Raw genomic sequence first — 20,907 nt, 5'->3', positions numbered from 1 at the left:
ATCTTCGTCCGCTTCCAGCCCGATTCGACACCCACAACAAACTTTTGCGAATCCTTGACCACGAGAAAGGCCTCCCACTGGTCAAACTCTTTGATCCCCAAGTCTTTGCTGGGGTACTGGGCTAAGGATTGTCTCCGCACATCATCCTCAGACATGCCGTTGCTTACCATGCGCATGTTGTTTTGGTAAATTGCGGCAAAACGACTGAGCTTAGGCCTCAACCGGAGCCACTGTTTCCGGCATATCTCGGGGATGCGAGGCTTCGCCCCAGGCGGTTTGTTGGCGCAGTAGGCGGCACTGATGCGATGCCACATTCGGTCAACATACTGGTTCGCTCCGGTGTAGGGATCCTCTACAACACCGACCCATGCCTTCGCAAGCGCGGCATTTTCCCACACGGTCCAGATCGTCCTCCACTCAGTCTCATCCACACCCTCCTCCCCTCCCATCCCCGTGTGTGAGGAAGAGCTCGGGACTTTGCCCTTGCCCCTACCCGCGCTCCTGGCCGTGGCCTTGCTTTTTCTCCTGCCCCTTACAGGGCCCGCCTCCTCCTGGGGAGTCTCACGGATCGGCGATAGCCCCAGATCCTCAAAAGAGAAAGTCTCGATGCCGGCGTACTGAGTCTCCGGAACAGAAGAAGGGGAGTCATCGGCCAACAAATCTATATATGGCCGATAGACAGATTCCCCAGGCGTCCCGGGCTCCTGTGCTGCATCGACCCACTCACCGACATATTTGGCGGCGTACCGCCCATCCCCACTGCCCCGGGCACCATCCCTCCCACCCCCGCCATATTTGGCGGCATACCGCCCATCCCCGCAGTCCCACCCATCCCCGACATATTTGCCGGCATACCCGCTGCCCCCGGCATCATCTGACCCATTTGACTCATCCAAGTGTACATATTGTAGAACATTTGGAGAGTCATCGTCGGCATACCGCCCATCCCCGCCATCTGGGGATTCATCCCCGCAAAATTTCCCTCCGCGCCGATGGGAATCGAGGGTGTGTTCCCTCCGCTTGTGGTGGGGGAGTTTCTGTTGTACTCCATTGTAGTAGAAATGAAATGTGTAGAGAGAGAGAAACTTGTTAACACAAGTGGGGTGAATGAAATGAATTTGGGGGAGCCCTATTTATAGAGTTTATTATTTATTAATTAAAAAAAAAAATTTGAAATGTCGGACGTCCGAGTGGGACGGGCGACCTTCGCCACAGTGGCGCCTGTCCCACTCGCCCGTCGACGGGAGGAGCGAGGCCATCGCAGAGGCACTCGGGACGGGCGTGGGCGCCCTTCCCGCCCACAATGGCGCCCGTCCGGTCGGACGTCGCCGACGGGCGAGTGGGAAGGGCGCCATTGGAGACACCCTAAATACATGCTATTTTTATGATTGTGCCAACAATTGACGGTGATAGGGTTTCATACATGATGTGAATTGTGATAATTTCAACCAATATATTTGCTGATAAGTGATATCGATGCCGAAGGTTTGCAAACCTTATGGATTTGCTTGCCTTGAAATCCCACGCTGGTGGCAAATTTGTTTGGAGGAAGTTACTGCATGGATTCTCGCATACATGAGATGACATTTTTCCCTCAAAATTTGCGACTCTGTTTTCAGTGACAGTAGGGGTGAGCATTCGGGTTTGGTTCGGGTTTGGCAAAAAATCGAATCAAACCCGAAAAATCGAAAACCGAACTTAACCGAAATTTTCAAAAAAAATGAAAAACTGAAAAAAATAGTAGTAGTATATATTAATATATATAATTTAATTCATTTTATATATACTAATAGAATACAAATATAGGGGCATGTTAGGGTGCCACCACCCCTTAAAATAACATCAAACCATCATTCCTAACCAATCATTTGTACACGTGGACGAATAATAAGCTGCCACGTGGCATTTTTTTCCAAGGATAAAAAAAGACGGCCAGCAATATTTTATACCTTGTACAACAATTTTTCTTGTCCAGCAATATCCGACACGCTATACATCAATCTATAGATTGTCGTGTAGTGTTTGTAATATTGACGTGTAACGTTTATGGAGTAATATTGTTGTATAAGTGGTGCCACGGTGTCACTTTAAGAGGGGTTGTCATTTTAACACAAACCTATAAATATATATAATATAAAATTAATTGAATATATATAATACATATTTTATAAAAATATATTAAAAGAATATATATTATATATATGATATAATATATTAAATTAATAGAATACATATATACAATATTATATTTAAAATATAATTCGATTTTTCAGTTTTTTTTTGCCTGAATCGAAGCGAACCGAAAAACCGAAATTTTTGCATTTTTAAAACCGAACCGAACCGAAAAATCGAACCGAATTTCAAAATTCCAGTTTGGTTCGATTCGAATATTTGGTTTTCGTTTTTTTTTCTCACCCCTAAATGACACTTGAACGAGCAAAGTTTAATTAATATTTCATCCGGCTCAATAAAAATGACAACTTTTTTTTTGGATTATTCCACTAAAAATGACACGTTTTTATAAAATAAAAAAATACCATTTTTTTTTACTTAACACATAAAATAACATTACATGAAATTTCATGTCACAAACAAATGTTTCATAGTATTTCATAATACCAATGACGAAGGGCGGTGAAACCTTAGACGTCATCATCTAATCTTGAAAATCTCTTCGATGTCCGACAATGGACACGACAATGAATTTGGAGGGAAAAGCGAGCCCATTTATTGTCACATATGATGATAATTATCCTCAAAATTGCTGATATATGCGACCTTGAATTGGTGGATTGATGTCGACAAATGCTGATATACGCGAAAAAAATTGGTGGATTGATGTCGACAAATGTCCGACCATGGCACACGACCAAGATAGATGCGAGGGTCAGAGCTATCAATAGAGGTGGAAGGGCAGCACAATAAAAAGTTAGGGTTTCAAGTATATTTTTGGTAAAATGTGAAAATAATAATTAAAACTCTATTCACTCCATTTAAAATAATTACTTTCTTAATATAATAGCACATGATTTTAGTTTAAATTGTTGAGTGTGATAAAATAAAATTTAAAAAATAATTAAATATTATAATAAGAAAAGAGATACAGTATATTGGAACAAATTAAAACGAAAAATAAAGAGGTAAAGCCCAAATGAAGTAACAGCGGCCCAAATATATAGTCTTCGTTCAAATGTAAGCATCACCGACAGTAACAGGTAACCATCATCATTCAAATTCCCAAATCCCACCGGAACCCTAATCACAAACTCACGCCATGAACTTTTTTAAATCCATCATCTTAGACGATGAGGAGCCTCAGAGCCCTCGACAACCAAACCTGGACTCCGCCCTCAACCCGCCGCCCCAAGATCCTACTCCAAATGACGGATGGAGCTTCGGGAGCTTGATCAAAACCCTAGCAACCACATCCGAATCGATGATCGAGACATACAGCAGAGATCTGAAGGAGTTTGGATCGGGTCTCAGAAAGGAATCCGATATCATCCGCGAAGCCGCGACCAGAGCTGTGAAGGAGCTCCCAGCGTCAATCGAAGCCGGAACTTCGGCGGCGCAAGGCGTCCTGAAGTCGACGGCGGAGATCATCTTGCAGGAGCCGCAGCTTTCGGATGGGGAGACCGATACGCCGGAGATCAATCGGAGCTTGAATTTGGGGCGCTACAGTAGGTTCGAGGCGCAGCTGAGTGCGATCCAGACCGATTTGAATACGTTCTGTCAGGAGCCTGATGATTTGGAGGACTACGATAAGTGGAGATCGAGCTTTACCCTTGATGAAAAGAGTGGCGAGATCGAGGGTTTGATTGGGGAGAATGGGGCTCTGGATGCTAATTTTAGAAAGATTGTGCCAAATGTAGTTGATCATGATACATTTTGGTGTAGGTATTTCTACAGAGTGGATAAGCTCGAGCAGCAGGAGAAGTTCCGGGCTAATCTTGTGAAGAGGGCGATATCGGTGGATGAAGAGGACGATGAGCTGTCATGGGATGTTGATGATGATGAGGAGAAGGATGGTGGGAAGGCGAAGGGCGTCGGTGATAATGGGAACTCGATTCCTGGTGAGAAAGGAGGGAGTTTGACTGGTGAATTGCAGGAAGGAGGCAAAGCCCCTGTGGCTGATTTGTATGAGAGAGAAACCACATCTGATAAAGAGACAAGTTATGAGAGATTGAAATCTGAGGAAAGTGTCAAGGAGAAAACTGACGAGAATGTGGGTGTCAAAGGGGAAGCTGCTGCACAAGTGGTGAAGACGGAGGAAGAAGATATCGAGTGGGACGAAATTGAGGACATTGGAAGTGACAATGACAAGAAAGATCCGATTGGTGAGAGGCCGAACAGAGAAGAACTGAGGAAGCAGCTCAGTGCTGCAGATGATGCTGAGGATTTGAGTTGGGATATTGAGGAGGATGATGAGCCAGTGAAAACTTGATGGCTGCAACGACGTGATACAATGGCTTCCTCCGTCGAGCTAAAGCTGCTGGATTGGCAAATGAAAGGGATAACGAAGAATGATCCCATTGAAGCTACCTACCAAGTAAATATTTGGATATGTAATTTTTTTCAAAATGATGAAATGTGTTTTAATTCTTTGCTGTTACTCTTCATGTGAAAGTGAAAGTATGCTGTAATTGCCTTTCTTTATGTGGCTCAATAAAGTATTCGTTGATGAAGAATTGTAAACCTCTATTTTAAGATGTTAATATAAAATTTATGTTTCTGTCTTGAATTTGAATTCAGATTGATGACAAAAAAGGGATGACTTTCGAAATCTCAAAATAAGATTCAACCTGAAGATAAACAAGTTGATACAACACTGAACTCTCTCTTGCCTATTCTAAACCTCAACTTCAACTTCAACTGTGGGAAATTCAAAATTTGTAATTCAAACCTATTTGAATAGAAGCAGAGAAAAACCTAACGAAGCACCAACTCATTCCCAGCTGGAAAATTGCTTCTTTAAAGTATATAAGCAATAGCAAAATTCAAATTAAAAAATCTCTAGGGCTACAAAATCACAGCACCAATCCTCAACTCTGTGTATCTAGAGTGGAAGGAAGAGGAAGAAACCGCTGTCTCTGTGCGCGCGGTGGGAGGTGCTTTGCAGGTTTGGGCAACCCGACACTCCACGGAAGGAAAACCCCGGTGCCACCACGTGGGGCACCTCCGGGGCTGATAGCCATTGGGCTCACTGGGGCGAGCATCACAACAGGAGACTGCAGAAAGCCACATTTGGGGATTCCATCAAAAGTCTCGTAGCTATCTTGTGTGGTGTATGGAGCTGTGAGCCCTTGTTGCCATACGTTCATGGATTCGAAACTACTCTCTGCTTCGGCCCGTCTGAGACTCCTCACCCTGAAGAAAGAAATGCTCACCCTTCTATTTTGAGAGGAGCACATAGCATGCCTAGCTGTGTCTGAACTATTTCTTCTCATCACTAAGAGAGACCTGAAAATGACCAAAATCGAACTTGCAGATTTTTCTTAAAATAAATGTGCACAATGAAAATCTGGTGCGACAGACGTGGATTAAAATTTTGAGACATTTAATCACAAGAATCACCATGCCAGAAGCTACGGTTTAATTAAAAGAAAAGACAAGAGACGAAATGAGATTCAATTTTTACAAATAAAAGTGCAGGTACTACACACCCTTCCTTGAGAGAGAGGGTGAGGGGTCCTTTGTAGTTTCCTTCACTATCACTGAAGAGTGTTCGGCCGAATGCCATTGTTGATTCCGAGAGCAGCAAGATGGAGAGGGGCTGGTCCAAGTGAGGTGGTTTCAGGAAAGGGTGAGAATACTCTCCCTGCACAATTCAACAAGCTATTCTAGTTCATAATCTTCCTCTTAGTACAGAGATGTAACGAGCCTCTCACTAAAATATTTGCATTCTTAGGGCATTCGCTATTTGAATTATCAAAAATGCATGGTGGAAAGATAAAAGACGAAGCTGAGGGATATATACCTCATCAAAGAAGTTTATGATGCAGCTATTGGGTTTCCTGTTCTCTGGTATCAGATGCCACTGAATCAAGTGATCGATCACATCCTGGATAAGAGCTGGAATCGGCTGAATGTAGCCTGTTTCACGTCGTAGAGTGCTTCTTTGTGAATAAAAGACTGACATGAAAAGTAGTTAATGCATTTGAATGCAAACTTAGCATACTCTTTTGAAATTTATCAGTAGCATCTTCTTTTATCTGCCCAAAAATGGGAACCCCAAGCTGGATCAACTCTCTCTTGTTCCCTTTCACATGCTGATTGTATAAAATGTAGGTGTCTCCTGAAATAAATACAAAACATTTGATAAGAAATCTCTACAACGTTCGAATCTAGAAGATGCACAATGTTTTTCTATAAAGTAAATATGAATAACCAAATCTGCTCAAGCAAACCTATAGAAGATGCCCTTTAAAATCTCAGTTCATAACTTCTAGCCGCAAAAGTAAAAAAAAAAAATCTATTTTAACGCCACAAGAATCACAAGATCTACCCGAGAGTTCACCATCCCGACCAGCCAAACGGAGTTCGTTGACAAAGTCACTCAACTTTGAGAGCTCAGCACCAGTGAATATGTCTTGGTACAACTTGAGGCCTCTAACAACATTCACCTGTCATCCCATTATATATGTACGATGATCAGAAGATGCTCGTTGCATGTGCTGTGCGCGTGAAACAGACACATATACACATGAGAAAGAGACTTGCCATTTGCCCCTTTACTGGCTCTTTCGCCACGAACCCTTTCGTCATCTTGATCTGGGCTTGGCGCGCCTCACATTCGTCGTGGTTAGAACATAACATCTGCAGTTCCTGGGATCCTGCAGTCCAGAACATGAAAAGAGATTGCAATGGTGAATGCCATATTACTAGAACAAATCAACATTGCTTTACTCGTGCTTCATTCTACAGATCATCCTTTTCATGCAAGCACAAACATTATCCGCAATAGGAAATGAATGCATGATCCAGAATTTATAGCTTACTAAAATCAGTGAAATCGCAAAAATGCTGGAAAATCCATCACTTAATCAAATAGTAGTAATATAGATAATGATGAAATTTGGAGGAAATGAATAGTAATTACCTGAATCAGTGTAATCACTTTCTGGCGAATCGACCACCGTGGCGGCGCCGTCTTGAGCCAGCGTTTCTGCGGCGGCATTATCAGTACCGTCGACGCACTCCTCATTTACCGCAACGACAGGGTCCCGCTTCATCTCGGCGACTTTCTCGAGCTCGGCGACCACATCAACAATGGGGTAGTACTTCTGCATCTGAAGGATCGGGACCCAATTGAGGCGCCTGTGATGGATCGCGGCGTAGACAGATCCGTAATCGGCGACTCCGGCGACGGCCTCGAGCTCCTGCAGGTGGGTGCAGAGGGCGTCGATGATGGCGTTGGCCGCCGCGAACTCGCCGCGGAACCAGGCGATGATGGCGTCCTTGGCGAAGACCTCCGGCACTGCCGCAGAGAGGAGCTGCGGGACCACGATGGGCTTCGACGGAGCCCGGTCGCCTTGTAGCACTACGCCGGCCGCCGGCGCCATAGGAGAGAAATGTTGAGGTGGGAATTGGGGAATGTATGGAGATTGTGTGAGAGTGTTAATGCATCGATCGATGAATGTTATAATTGATGTGTGAAATTGTTGGGAGTTTTATTGTTGAAAATAGAGGTGAAGAAATTGGTTAGTGTGGTGAGCGGAGAAACACGAGAAAAAGGTGGTGGCGAAAGCGAGGGTTAGGATCTCGGGGTTTAGGTGGAAATTCATTGATCTGTCTAAATATGGGATACGAGTATTCATTTTCGTCTATTTTACCAAACTAATAAACATTAGTACTATTTAATTAACCCTTTTGACTAGTATTTTTTAGTATTACTAAATTGTTACAATATTTCTTCTTGGCATATACCGTATACGTCCAATCCAATAAAACAAACAATTACGTATGTTGTAAGTGAATGGCTTAATGAACATCAATACTTACTCTAACACGTTTAAATGATGATATTCGAACATGAACTCACAAAGTGAGCATGTCATTAGTAGAGGAGCAGAGCTAGGAATATAAATGAGCAAAATTATATGTGCAATGAACTTTGAAAAGGAGCAAATATAATTTTTTATAAATATGCAAAATTGGACAAAAAAATAGTTATATTTGAAGTGGGGCATTTGCTCCATGCACCTTACCATACATATGTTGGTTCCTGGTTTCGCTCATGGTTAGTGATCCATCCGTAACATCATGGAATCTGTCACCACAAACAATATTTTTTACTATGATGCATTATTTTCATCGGTAAAAAAAAAACAGTTAATAAAACCATTTCTAGAGTCAGAGAAGCACACAAACTTGTATTAATACTAAAAAAATTGATTTTTCAAGGTAGAAGATAATAAGTTTGGGATATTGTCTTGGAGATCTCATGGTTTTATGCCGATAGCTTCAATTATATTGAATATCTCATGCATATGAACATTATATATTTGATTATTTATTTCACATCATGTAAGTATTTTCTTTTTCATAATATATGTGATGTGCTAGCTAGGTTTGATGTAGTAACGCAATAGTGTTAGTATTATGTAGTATTAATAGTTCAAACTTATTAATGTGCACAAAATATGTTCTACTGCTATTACAGTACTGCATCCGTCCAATTAACAGAGTTTCATTCATTTTTGGGACGTTTCAACATAATAGAGTCATTTCTATATTTAGGGGGTAAAAAGCAATACTCACTCTCATATTTTTTTCCACTCTCTTACTATATTCTCTCTGCATCTCTCTTACTTTATCTTTTACTTACTTTATTCTCCTCATTTCATATATATCTGGAGCATTTCTTAACCTTCGTGCTGAAAAGATATGTCTCTATTAACATGAAACGGAGGGAGTAATTTTTTCATTTGAATATAGAAAGTAGTACACTTTTTATATACTCCTTTTGTCCATGATTAAGTGTCTCAAGTTTCTTTTTTCGTCCGTCCATAATTAAGTGTCTCATTTACTTTTTACTACTTTTGGTAATGTCACATTCCACTAACTCATATCTCAAATTTTATTTTAAAACTAGTGTTGCCACCCATGCTATGCATGAGACAAAAGATTTTCAAATAATGGAAGTATATTTACAACTAAATAGATTAAAATAAAGAATATATAGAAAATAATATAAAAATATATTTCTTTTAAGAATATGAATTAATTAAAAATAATATTAATAAGATTATAAACAATTAAAAACATTATAACCAACAATAAACAAACATTTGTAAGTCTCACAACTAATGAAACATTTCATATTCAACATGATATTGATTGATCAATTATAGGTGTAGTAACATAAATAAAAAAAAATAACAAAAAAAGACATGCGTTAATTAAATAGAATAAGATATACAAATAAAGAAAAATGTTTTCCTAAATACAAATGAATTTTTTTTAAAACGAATAATTAGTTCATGATTTCATTCGATCAACAAATCACATGTATTTATTTGTGCAAAAAAAATATTTAGAAAAACAACAACAAACCAGCACTCCTTTATATATAACATTAACAGTAGATTCACTTCTACTGTTATCATCATCATCATCATCTCTACAAACTAAAATCTTCAGACATTCACGATTTGTGACTCAAATATAGCAACAACTGTCGTCTTTGGAATCTGAATGGGAACCTTGAATCAGACAGTATTAAAGTCATTTGAAGAATCAAGACTTTATGACTGGTATTATGGCCACCCAATACTCGAGCCTCCAAAACATAATCACCTAGCCGTGTAATTATCAATCTGGTGTCATTACACAAACAATTAGACTATGTTTATCAGCAACAACCCAACCATCCATTTTTTAATATTTAATTAATTTATATCTCCTCTACATCATCTTCCTCATCCTCAATATTCATCTAACCCAAACATACATTTTTTAATGGATTATCAATGAGTCAATGACCACCTAACCACACCATTATATACTTATTTTATTATTTTTTTATAATAATACTATTAGGTGAAATATTACTGTTATAAAATAAAATTTATAAAAACCCAAAATAAATGACAAACTATTATAAAAATTTTTTAAAAAAAACATGAAATTATATACTAAAAAATAATAAAATATATACTAAAAATGACCAAGAGTGTGCCACTTGGCCAAGGCAATTTCCAAATAATGAATAGAAATTGTAAATAATTTTTAAAAAATCCATCATTAAATACACTTTATATATATAAAGAAGGCATGATCCTCTGGTTCTAAGCTAACAAATAATTTCCTATTAATACATTTGTAATTTGTGAAAAGAAACATACATGACTCACACAACTTAGATTTTCAATAAATACATAGGAGTAGTCCATAAGTTCTGGGGACCAAAAACATACATTTTTATAAGTAAAAACAAAACTTAGAAGCAATTTTTTCCCATAAGTTTAGATACAATTCTTGGTAAACAACGTTAACGGTGGAATCACCACTACTATTAAGTTAATCTATACAAACTAAAATTTTCATAGTCCGAAATGAATACAACTCAGCTACCTCGGAATGAAGGGAGTTCAATAGTTAGCATTAAGGTTTTAGTATTTCAAATTTTTTATATGTTATATCAATTATATAGACCATTTATTATTATTTTTGTTTTAATCATGCTTTTGTCAATTTTCTTAATATATATCATATCATTTAATATTTTATATATGTTATTGTTATTACTTCTTTTTTACTTTAAATATAATAAAATTTTAAAAAAATTCACGTCAACAAACTATACCAATCAACAATTTTTAAAAATATTTTATAATAAGAAATAAATAATTAAACATACCCACATTAAACATATGAATAAACTAGATCATAGAAATTTAAAATTTCTTTGAGATCCAAGATAGAAAATTTTGATCATCCAATAATCACATCTTAGTCCACTACTTATTTCTTATATTTAATTTCGGACTATAGCATAACATGATATGCATGGCCAAAGAAAATGAATTTTTAGTTTATGAAAAATATATATTTCTTATTTCCCGCCATATATACGTATAAAAAGTAAATTATCACTTACAATAAGTAATAACATTTAATCAATTAAAATTCATACTACTCTTTTATATTATAAAAAGTCATACAAACTTTATAAGTTAGATTTAATTTTAAATATTTAGAATTTAATCTAATTCCGTTTCTGATTTAATTTTAAGTATTTATAATTTCATCTAATTTTGTGATTTATTCTATAAACTTAATAGTAGCGTTTAGTTAATTGGAGACATTAATTTGTATTCAATTTTTACATCATCATTATTATTTCAATACATGATAATATGTATTGAAACTAGTGTAATAACTTATCGAATTTCACAGAAAATTTAGCATTACGAATATGGTAAATGATGACGGTGCATCTAAATTTGATACGTTTCGGTTGAGTTAAATACTTGCATTTCAATTTTTAAGTACCGTTAGCTACGATCACAATATAATGTGCTCAGTATTCTCCGATTCACGACAAATTTCGTGCTTGGTAATGACAACATTTTTGTAGTATGATTACGCATTGCCTAAATTAATTGTTGAAATCATCAATCTCGTCAAAAGATTAACTCAGCATGTAAATACAAAAGGGAACTAGTGAGAAATGAGTGTACAAGCTGCTAGAATAAAATCAGAAATTCAATGTTTTCATGAGCTGGATTAAGTGAACAGCTATAGATCAAAGGTTGAATGATGTAGATAAAAAAAAGGAACGTGCAATAATGTGAGGACTTTCATGCTGCTAATCGAATTTCTTGATGAGTTATTTTAAGATTTTTGGAAAGTGTTTTGGGGTTGGGGATCTCACTGCAAATCACAACATAAAACAAATTTGCAATACACCAATTCATCATGTAAACATGTTGAGCATATGTTGCTCGCAAAATGAAAGGGAAAACCCTCAATATTCAACATTGGAATGAAGACAATATTCTTTGAAGTAATAGGAACAAAATAAAAACTACAGTACATAAATTAGGTCTATATCTCGAAGACAGATCTAATCTATAAGTCCCTACGAGTTCAGCAGAAACTGTAGCTCCATTTCCCACGCATAGGTCTACTTCCTCAGGCCCTGCACATTATTACAAATGTGTGAGCCACGAGAGGTAGCCGATACACCCGACTGTGAGTTGTTCATACATATTTATCTCAATAACAAACATACCCGAACTCTCACTCAGTGCAGTCTATGTCTTGATCTTTGGGCAATCTCTCTTCCAATGTCTTTCTCGTGACAAAAAAAGGGCACTCGTCAAGTTGACTTATTTCAATAAAAACACATTAGTCATCCATATATAAGTAAGCTTTCACAATTTATACAAGGGATAAGCATAAGGAATTGAGAATGTACCTCCTCAACATGTGAAATTCCATTGAGTTGACCAAAACTCTCAACAAACGGAATGAAATTTGGTTTATACCCAAAACAATTAACACCAAGATGCTTCAACTTTCCAATGCTACGATCAAACACCATTAGCTCATCGGTCATGCTTACAAAATACAATAGCTTACCGTCCAGCGAAAGCCATAACATCTCCCGAACACCACGAGTATGGAAAACAGATTCCATTATCCATGATCCATCTCTCATTGTCCAAAGGTGGAATTGACAAGGTACACCATCTTCATCATACAACAATGCAACAACACTAAGCAACCCATTACACTCAAAAAGTTTATAAGGATTCCCATCATGTTTAGGAAAGGGTAAAGTAGACATAGTTTCAGTAGAGAGGTCAAACGAACGAATAACGGTGACGTCGTTGTTTTTGCCATGTGCTTTACAATAAACAACCCCAGATATGCAAGCACAGACAAATAAGTCATAGCAAAACTGAGTGCATACTGGTATTAACCTCCATGAATTAGTTTTGAGTGAATACAAGTTAAATTGATCAAAGCAGCACTGAACTTCACGAGCCAAATTCAAGATGTTAATTTGCAACACTTTGATATCTTCAAATTTATGGTCACACCACATTCCAAATGCCTTTAAACGCCACTCTTCAAGAGTTTTTGGATGGGGCTTGGGGTTAGGCAGGATCTTATACTCACTCGTTGTTGGGTTCCAAAGAGCATGACTGGACGACTTAGGGTTATGAAAGTGAAGTAGACCATTAAAAGTAGCCCCAGTGAAGGAATAGTCGTTTAGAAAAGAGGGAGGACATGTGGAATACTTAGGTGAGAAGGTGCCATCCTCTTTAAGGAGATATGTACAAAGAACATGATTATGATAATAAACAACGGTCTCAGTCTCAGGCTTAGGCTTGGAAAGTTGTAAGCTTGATGATGTATGTTTTATCTCGTATACGCACAGAGCAAGATCAGGTGGCCAATCGAAACCTACACAATAAAAATGGAAAGGGATTTTAAGCTTGTTATTGACAATTGATGATGAGGTGGTACAGATAAAGAGGAAATACGTGGGAGACTGTGCGATCGACGATACAATGGTAGTCTATCAAACGGGGACAGGGGGTCCAGGGTAGCTTCCACCTTTCTAACCAACATTACAAATTTCCCACAGTTAGACAAGTCAGACTATTAAATTATTTATCTATTTTTAAAATAGAACCTGCGGGCTGATTGAGATTCGGTCCTTGAAACGTAAATGGAAGATCGAACACCTCTGCGGAGAGAAAGGTTGCGCATGGTGGAGTTCTGCAGGCAGCGCAGGGAAGAGGTAGCCAAGCGGGAAGCCATGCTTACTGTCAAGATAGATTAGGGATTAAAAGTCAATTTGAGAAATACAAGGAATCAGCAGAATTACTTTATCTCTGCAGCTCATCTACACAAATAATTTACTTTAGGGAAGAGAGAAGGAAGAGAATTACCGGATGCGTCGAGGGTTTAAGGGTTTCTGTCTGTATTTTCTTTTTCTTTTTCTTTTAGGAATTTAATTGAATTTATTTGATATGGCCTTATATTTTTGGGCTATAAGTTTATTCTTTTCATATTGGGTTTATATGTTTTGGGCTATTAGTTTATTCTTTTCATATTGGTATAGAGGGGGAAAGGGTTGGAGGCCATGGACCCAAACAACGAGTGAGTACAAGATCCTGCCTATGCTTTTAACTGGACTGTGCGATGTTCGTAGAATGTTCATAACCTTTTCCACAAAACTCCAATTTAGATGTTCAAGATACTCACGCTAAGCTCTTTCGAAGACGAAGAGAATGGTATATAGTAGACACTTATTGGACTTCAAACTCGCTGCCAGAATGGGCTCGAACAGAGACTACTTTTACACTTATTTTTCTATCTTTTTCTATCATTTATCAACAAACACGTCAAAATACCAAAATGTATAACATATTCAATTAGCTAAGTAATTTTATCGAGTAGACCCCATTGGGTTAACACTGAAATTAATGAATCAGTTCATTTCACTATTTGAGAAAAAATTACCCGATTTTCTCAACACTTCTACTAGCAAAATTGCTATCAAATTTGCGACAAGCACTATTGCTAGCACAATTGGTGCTCGAAATCTGCTAGCAAAACTGCTATCAAATTTGCGACAAACACCATAGCTAGCATAATTGATGCTCAATTATGCTCGAAATCTGCTAGCAAAACTGACTATTGCTAGCACTCTTGTGCTCGCAAATGGCCACATTTTTTATGGCATCTATAACAAAAACACAAATACTAGTTGAATTATTTAAATTATACCAAAGTATTAAAATATAAATTTAAAAAAAATACAACTATCTAATATCTTGAAAAAAGAAAAAAAAAATTCATACACACATACTAAAAATATAAATTAGATAAAAAATATAATAAAATATACTATCTAATGCTTACAAAATATAAAAGAAAGAACGTTCAAAACTAAGCTAAAATCACTGCAAATATAATATCCAGATATTATATAAAACCTCATTAAGTATAGATTAAATGTCGAACTTTGTTCCTAAATATATGATCAAAATATGAATTTGCTCCAAAATATTCACTTTAAAAAAAATAGATTTATAATAAATGAAATCCTTGTCGGAATTGTCTATTTTTTTATTGTTTGGTAAAAAAATACGATCTTGCCACTGTACAATTAGCGTTGACTGTTAGTTTTTTTACGGAACCATAAAAAAAAGAACTACTTCAGTGACATTTTCATTTATTAAACACATGTTTTTCAAAAAGTGAATGTTTTGAGCCAAATTCATATTTTGGTCCTAATATAAAACTTGATTAAGTATAGATTAAATGTCAATTTTGGTTATAAACATCCAAAATATTTACTTTTTGAAAAATAGGTCCATAATAAATGAAATTTTTGTCAGAGTGGTCCTTTTTTATTGTTTTGTAAAAAAAACTAACGGTCATGTCACTGTGTAGTTAGCGTTGACTATTAGATTTTTTACGGAACCGTAAAAAAAGGGCTACTTTGGCGACATTTTCATTTGCTTTGACCCATTTATAAAAAAGTGAATGTTTTGAGCCAAATTTATATTTTTGTTCATATATTTCGGACCAAAATTATTCTTTACTGTTAACTATATTAAAAAATAAAATGATAAAACTACGTATAACAAGGAAAACTGATTATGAATATAAAAAAGTGATAAAACTACTAAACGTTTAAGTATTGTAATTGTAATATAATACTCCCTCCGTCCCATTAAATATGAAATATTTAGTTTTCGGCACGAGATTTTTTGTAGTGTTGTTTTGTGAGTTAATGAAGAGAGAGTAAAGTAATAGAGAAAAAAAAGTAGAGATAGTATTGTTTTCATTTTTAGAAACGTTTTGATTCTAGTGAGACAATCTAAAAAGGAAAATATTTCATTTCTAATGAAACCGGGGGAGTACATAACAAGCAAGGAACATGATGAGATTAGTGAGCATCGAACACTAGTCTATGCAGTGAGAATGAGATAACAAACCGTTAGGCCACTAAACATCTTTGTTGTAAAGGGTATATTTTTTTAAGAAAATTATTTTTGGGGGTATATTTATACCCATTGTTCTAGGCAGAAAATTATTTTTGGGGGTATATTTGTACCCATTGTTCTAGGCTGGGTGCCTCTGTTTTGAAAAAAAATGTTTGTTTCTTCTTGTAGCCCATTTATTACGTATTCAATAAGTCGATGAAATGCCTATCTGACTAATGAAATTGGGAAGTTTTGATAGAATTGCCTTTTCTATCAAAACTTAATAGCTAAAAATAGCCTAAAAAAAGCCCTGTAAATAGACTCAATTTTTGAAATCTTTACTAGTTCATGAGTTTTAAGATGCATCCTATTGCGTATTGACGTTTGGCGTTTAGAGCATCTCCAATAGCTATAGGCTAGCCATTCTCTCTCTCTGTCACGTTATCAACTTTAAAATTCCACCTGCCACATCATCATTTTAAGCAAATAGGCTAGCCTTAGCCATAGGCTAGCCGCAATAAAAATAATTCAAAAACAACTATATTTACGGAATAAAATTTACGAGACATATACGGGAAAATTCATTCATTTCATTAAAAAAAAAGTACATTCATTTAAAAAAATTACATAATCAAGAAAAAAAACTATCGCCGTGCAGTCTTCCGTGCCCACAACTCTTCAATTATATCCTTTTGGAATTGAATATGAGCATCCACTTAGCGCATGTCGGCATGTGCCTGGAGGCGGCCGACTTCATCGTGAGGTACCCCACGTCGTACGCTAGGGGTGGCCGTTTCGTGGCTTTGACCGGCTTCATCGTCATTGGCCCAATTAGTCAGTTGTACGCCTTCGTCATTGACGATCATGTTGTGCAAGATAATGCAGGCGTACATTATATCAACAATGCAGTCGACATCCCACAAACGTGTTGGATCCTTGATTGCTGCCCATCGAGACTGGAGCACACCAAATGCGCGCTCCACGTCCTTGCGTGCCGACTCCTACCGTTCCGCAAAGTAGGCCTTCCTGTCATCCGCCGCATGCCTGATCGTCTTCACAAAGACGGGCCACCTAGGGTATATCACATCCGCCAAGTAGTAGCCCATATCATGCCAGTTGCCGTTGGCCACAAATGAGACGGGCGGACCGATGCCCTGACACTGCTCGTTGAAGAGGGGCGACGAGTTGAGGACGTTGAGGTCATTGTTCGACCCGGCTACCCCAAAATACGCATGCCAGATCCATAGCCGGTAATCAGCTACGACGTCGAGGATCATCGTGGGATTCTTTCCCTTGTAGCCGGTCGTGTAGGCCCCCTTCCAGGCAGTCGGACAGTTCTTCCACTCCCAATACATACAATCTATGCTGCCTAACATCCCGGGGAATCCATGCTGCTCCTCGTGCATCTGCATCAGATCATGACAATCTTGGGGGTAGGGCTTCGAAGGTACTGATCACGGAAAATTGCAATCACGCCCTGACAGAAATACTTCAGACATTCCAGGGCTGTCGACTCATCGATGTGGAGGTACTCATCCCACATGTCTGTCGCGCCTTCGTAAGCCAACTGTCTGATTGCCGCCGTGCACTTTTGAATAGGGGTGTGGCTGGGTCTGCCAGACGCATCGTGCCTGAAGCGGAAATAAAGATATCAACGCTCCAAAGCGTCAACGACACGCATAAATAACTCCATCCGCATTCTAAAACGCCGCCTGAACATGTTTGCGGGAAACTGCGGGTTCTCTGAGAAGTAGTCGTCAATTAGCCGCTGATGTGCAGCTACGATCAATCACTGCTCGACGGTGGACAACGGGAGGAGGGCGAGGTACCGCCTGCTGTTCGACCCTTCGCATGTACCGCTCTAGCTCGCGGTTCATGTAGGTCTCCATAGCCTCGTTCATCTGCCGTTCGTACTCCTCAGTATCCCCACCACTACCACCACTACTGCTACCACCCGCGTTACTCATCGCTCGATGTTGCTCTTGTACAAAAATTTAGAGAGAGACAAAACTCGTTAAAACAAGTGGTGCAAATGAAAATGAAACTAAAATCGCATATATATAGGTTTTCAAAAATCTTCCAAAAAAAACGAAAAATGGGCGCTGGCCGATCGGCACGCCACAATGGCGGCCAGCGCCCTCAAATCGGTGTGGGCTAGCCGGTTTCTTCGCCGATTCGCGGCTGGCCGTTTCCAATAGTTCGGCTAGCCGGTGGGCTAGCCGCTATTGGAGATGTTCTTAGGCTACACATCGACGCTGAATAGGTAATCTCAATTATTGAATTGCAGCTTTTTATTTTCTTCTTCTGCGTTGCCATCTCTTCATCGATGGTGGTCAGAAAACTGTTTAATACAGTATTATCCATTTTCACGTAGGTTTTGATTGTGATAGAGAGATGAGAATCGGGCGAGAGAAATTTGTGAATCGCGAAGAAGGCTAAAGCGTGCGTTGAGGCAGGGAGGAAATTTTAGAGTAAAGAGTAAAAAGAGAGATTTTGAGAGAGGGGCGCTCACTGTCGCTTATTTAGAGGTGCTCGCTCAGCATATCAATTCTCACATATAAGATATTAACATTTTGGTCTGACATGATAGAACCGACGCACCTATGTGTTCATATGTAAATGGTACTTGTCAAATGAACAATTTAGATGTTAGTTAACAAAAAATACTTTAATCAATTTGTAGAGTGTTCTGATCGAGTAGTTAGTTGAGAAATCTGATTGTGATGTGCCTTTTTTGTTGCTGCATTGATCGAGCTCTAAATTTATTTTTATTTTTTTTGATAAACAAGGCAGGCTAAGTCTGAGTTATAGCCTGAGTTCTAAATTTCAATGTCGCGGCTGTTTATATTTGATGGTACCAAAACTTGTGCATAATGAAAAAGACAATTTTTTATGGAACATATAACAATTCTTTCTTCCGCTTAAAAAATGCAATTGTTTGACAAATTCGTATCTGTTTGTTTGACTAACAATAGATGTTATGATCAATTGATCTTTTTCGTGCGACCTACCTAGTACTACTACTATAAATTCAAATGCTACTATATACTCCTATTAAATTAAAATAAAATAAAATAAATCTTGAGGTACTTCATGTACAAATGGTTTATTTTCTTCAACAAAATAAGCAAAACATAATTATAGTACAATGCATCCTAAACTTATAAATTAGCCGTAGAAATTGGAATATGAGATTATTAAAAACTTTTGATATTCGAATCAGTGGGTAATGCCTACCAAGAGATTATTACTGAACATATATTTAAGGAGTATAATCTGGTTTGGATTCTTTAGAATTGCAATAATTGCAACTTTAGCAATCCATTTATATTATTAGTATTATAATAGTATTAATCAAACAAATGCGAAGCTGCAACTTTAAAAGGAGATTAAGAAAGGTTTTCAATTTTGGCCCATGGCCATGGATACGTCACCAAAGCAACCAAATGTTAGTCAATATTAATTCATCTAATTACAGCCATGCCTATATCATAAGTCTTAAGTTTTATAAATCTAAATTGAGATTTATGATTGATTTGCAGATTCTTTATACGCAAACCAGGCATCCGTACAAGACTCATCTCTCACTCCCATCATTTTCGACGTCGTAAGCTCTCAAAACTTTATGCTAAAAACACTCATCATAATTAGTAAGTATAAAGAAAAAAGTCAAGCAGAGACATAGAAAAGGCTCTCTCCTATACATGATGCAGCTATTGCTCGGAATCATGGCTGCAGCAACAGGGGCAGCAGGCGGAGTTGCTTACGTAGATTTGAAAGGCAATATGTTCACCTAGTTTGTGATCATTTATAGCAGAGATTCTCAACAATAACCAGAATTCAAGAACATATATAACAATGAAGTACTTAGGTCTTGATCTCTATGAAGTATTTTGCAATTGGAAGTTCTCTTCTTTTGATGAAGCTTGAGGTTTTATTTACAGGAGAAAGCCATGACTTGTTGTAGAAGGAAAAAAACTCCAAAATATGGTAAAACTGGGCACAAATCTAGGGCTTCTCGGATTCGTCGCCTTTCTCCGGCGGTCGCTGCGTTGGAGTCCAGAGAGTCTGTTCCCTCGGCGGTGGACCGCCGCACATCTTTCGGCGGTCGCCGGACGAGACTTCTCTTCCAAGCACATTTTTCCGAGGTGGACCGCTGCGTTGATCTGCCCGCCGGGCGCCGGCGGTCGCCGCACACATTCGCGGCGGTCGTTGTCTTACTCAAGATTTCCAAACTTGGCGTTTTGACTCCCTTTTTTGGCTCAATTATGCACATTTCTCACAAAACACGTCAAAATACCAAAATAGACAAAATATGCAAATAATGGACGTGTAGAGTGACTTTGACATAAAAAACGGACCAAATAATGGCCTTAAAACAGTGCAAAATCCGAGCGTATCAACTCCCCCAAACTTACATTTTTGTTTGTCCTCAAACAAAACAATAAAGTCACCAAATAGACGCACGCAATGCACAAGGACTAGACGTCATAATTGCCTCAAAAGATGGAAGAACAATTTAAACATGTATTAACACAATCAAATCAAGCATGGCTTATTAGTGCACTTTCATTACTAACTCGTGGAACACCTTGAATTCAAGCCCTCACATGTGGCAAACTTCCAAAGATGGGAAGTGTTCTCTCACTCTCAAAGTGTATAAGGGTAATGTGTACATAAGCACTCAAATCATGCATCATGCAAAGTTTACCATAGGCTTGCTCAAAGTCTACTCCCTCCTCTACTAAATGTGATTAAGCTTCAAAAGACCGAAAGGTCTTTATCTTTGGTTGTAATGTAGGCTCTTTGGTAGGTGAGGAATATTTGGCTAAAAAGTGACTAAAAATAAAAATATCCCAAGTAGAGTAAAGATAACTCCACTTTTCTAACCCAAGGCACTTTTAACACTTCATTTATTTTTCTCCTTCAACTCACTTTCCAATCCTTTGAT

At 38.0% G+C, this 20,907-nt stretch overlaps 3 protein-coding genes across 4 annotated transcripts; 1 reads left to right on the top strand and 2 right to left on the bottom strand.

The window, feature by feature from the left end:
• Window positions 1-3,205: 3,205 nt before the first annotated feature.
• On the top strand, window positions 3,206-4,737 carry LOC125207812 (BSD domain-containing protein). Its single transcript, XM_048107311.2, has one exon. The coding sequence runs from the start codon at window positions 3,275-3,277 to the stop codon at window positions 4,442-4,444; it is 1,170 nt and encodes a 389-aa protein (XP_047963268.1). The 5' UTR covers window positions 3,206-3,274; the 3' UTR covers window positions 4,445-4,737.
• Window positions 4,738-4,764: 27 nt separating this feature from the next.
• Window positions 4,765-7,646, bottom strand: LOC125206319 (RNA demethylase ALKBH10B-like). The gene is made up of 7 exons (XM_048105592.2): window positions 7,100-7,646; window positions 6,721-6,833; window positions 6,506-6,623; window positions 6,179-6,295; window positions 5,978-6,093; window positions 5,664-5,818; window positions 4,765-5,460 (listed from the first exon to the last, which is right to left on the bottom strand). The coding sequence occupies exons 1-7, from the start codon at window positions 7,560-7,562 to the stop codon at window positions 5,043-5,045; spliced, it is 1,500 nt and encodes a 499-aa protein (XP_047961549.2). The 5' UTR covers window positions 7,563-7,646; the 3' UTR covers window positions 4,765-5,042.
• A 4,279-nt stretch (window positions 7,647-11,925) lies between these two features.
• Window positions 11,926-13,965, bottom strand: LOC125207728 (putative F-box protein At3g10240). Of its 2 annotated transcripts, none has more exons than XM_048107193.2 (6): window positions 13,911-13,965; window positions 13,652-13,784; window positions 13,500-13,576; window positions 12,425-13,419; window positions 12,239-12,297; window positions 11,926-12,145 (listed from the first exon to the last, which is right to left on the bottom strand). In XM_048107193.2, the coding sequence occupies exons 2-5, from the start codon at window positions 13,777-13,779 to the stop codon at window positions 12,247-12,249; spliced, it is 1,251 nt and encodes a 416-aa protein (XP_047963150.2). In that variant the 5' UTR covers window positions 13,780-13,784; window positions 13,911-13,965; the 3' UTR covers window positions 11,926-12,145; window positions 12,239-12,246. The 2 variants fall into 2 exon arrangements, with proteins under 2 accessions (XP_047963150.2, XP_047963151.2); XM_048107194.2 differs by lacking the exon at window positions 13,911-13,965 and adding an exon at window positions 13,847-13,895.
• Window positions 13,966-20,907: the final 6,942 nt, after the last annotated feature.

Source organism: Salvia hispanica, chromosome 6, assembly GCF_029641045.1.
Source record: "Salvia hispanica isolate PSC_SH4W2 chromosome 6, Shi_PSC_v1, whole genome shotgun sequence".
NCBI lineage: Eukaryota > Viridiplantae > Streptophyta > Magnoliopsida > Lamiales > Lamiaceae > Salvia > Salvia hispanica.
This window is presented reverse-complemented; position numbering and strand designations above follow the sequence as displayed.

Bases quoted from the DNA above. Each gene is read 5' to 3' on its own strand.
- LOC125207812 (XM_048107311.2), top strand. From the start codon at position 3,275: ATGAACTTTTTTAAATCCATCATCTTAGACGATGAGGAGCCTCAGAGC.
- LOC125207728 (XM_048107193.2), bottom strand. From the start codon at position 13,779: ATGGCTTCCCGCTTGGCTACCTCTTCCCTGCGCTGCCTGCAGAACTCC. The intron at 13,577-13,651 runs GTTCTATTTTAA...AATGTTGGTTAG, and splicing joins GAATCTCAATCAGCCCGCAG to AAAGGTGGAAGCTACCCTGG. The intron at 13,420-13,499 runs GTATTTCCTCTT...TTTATTGTGTAG, and splicing joins TCGATCGCACAGTCTCCCAC to GTTTCGATTGGCCACCTGAT.
- LOC125206319 (XM_048105592.2), bottom strand. From the start codon at position 7,562: ATGGCGCCGGCGGCCGGCGTAGTGCTACAAGGCGACCGGGCTCCGTCG. The intron at 6,296-6,505 runs GTAGATCTTGTG...TATTTATTTCAG, and splicing joins TCGGGATGGTGAACTCTCGG to GAGACACCTACATTTTATAC. The intron at 6,094-6,178 runs GTATGCTAAGTT...GACGTGAAACAG, and splicing joins TACTGATAAATTTCAAAAGA to GCTACATTCAGCCGATTCCA.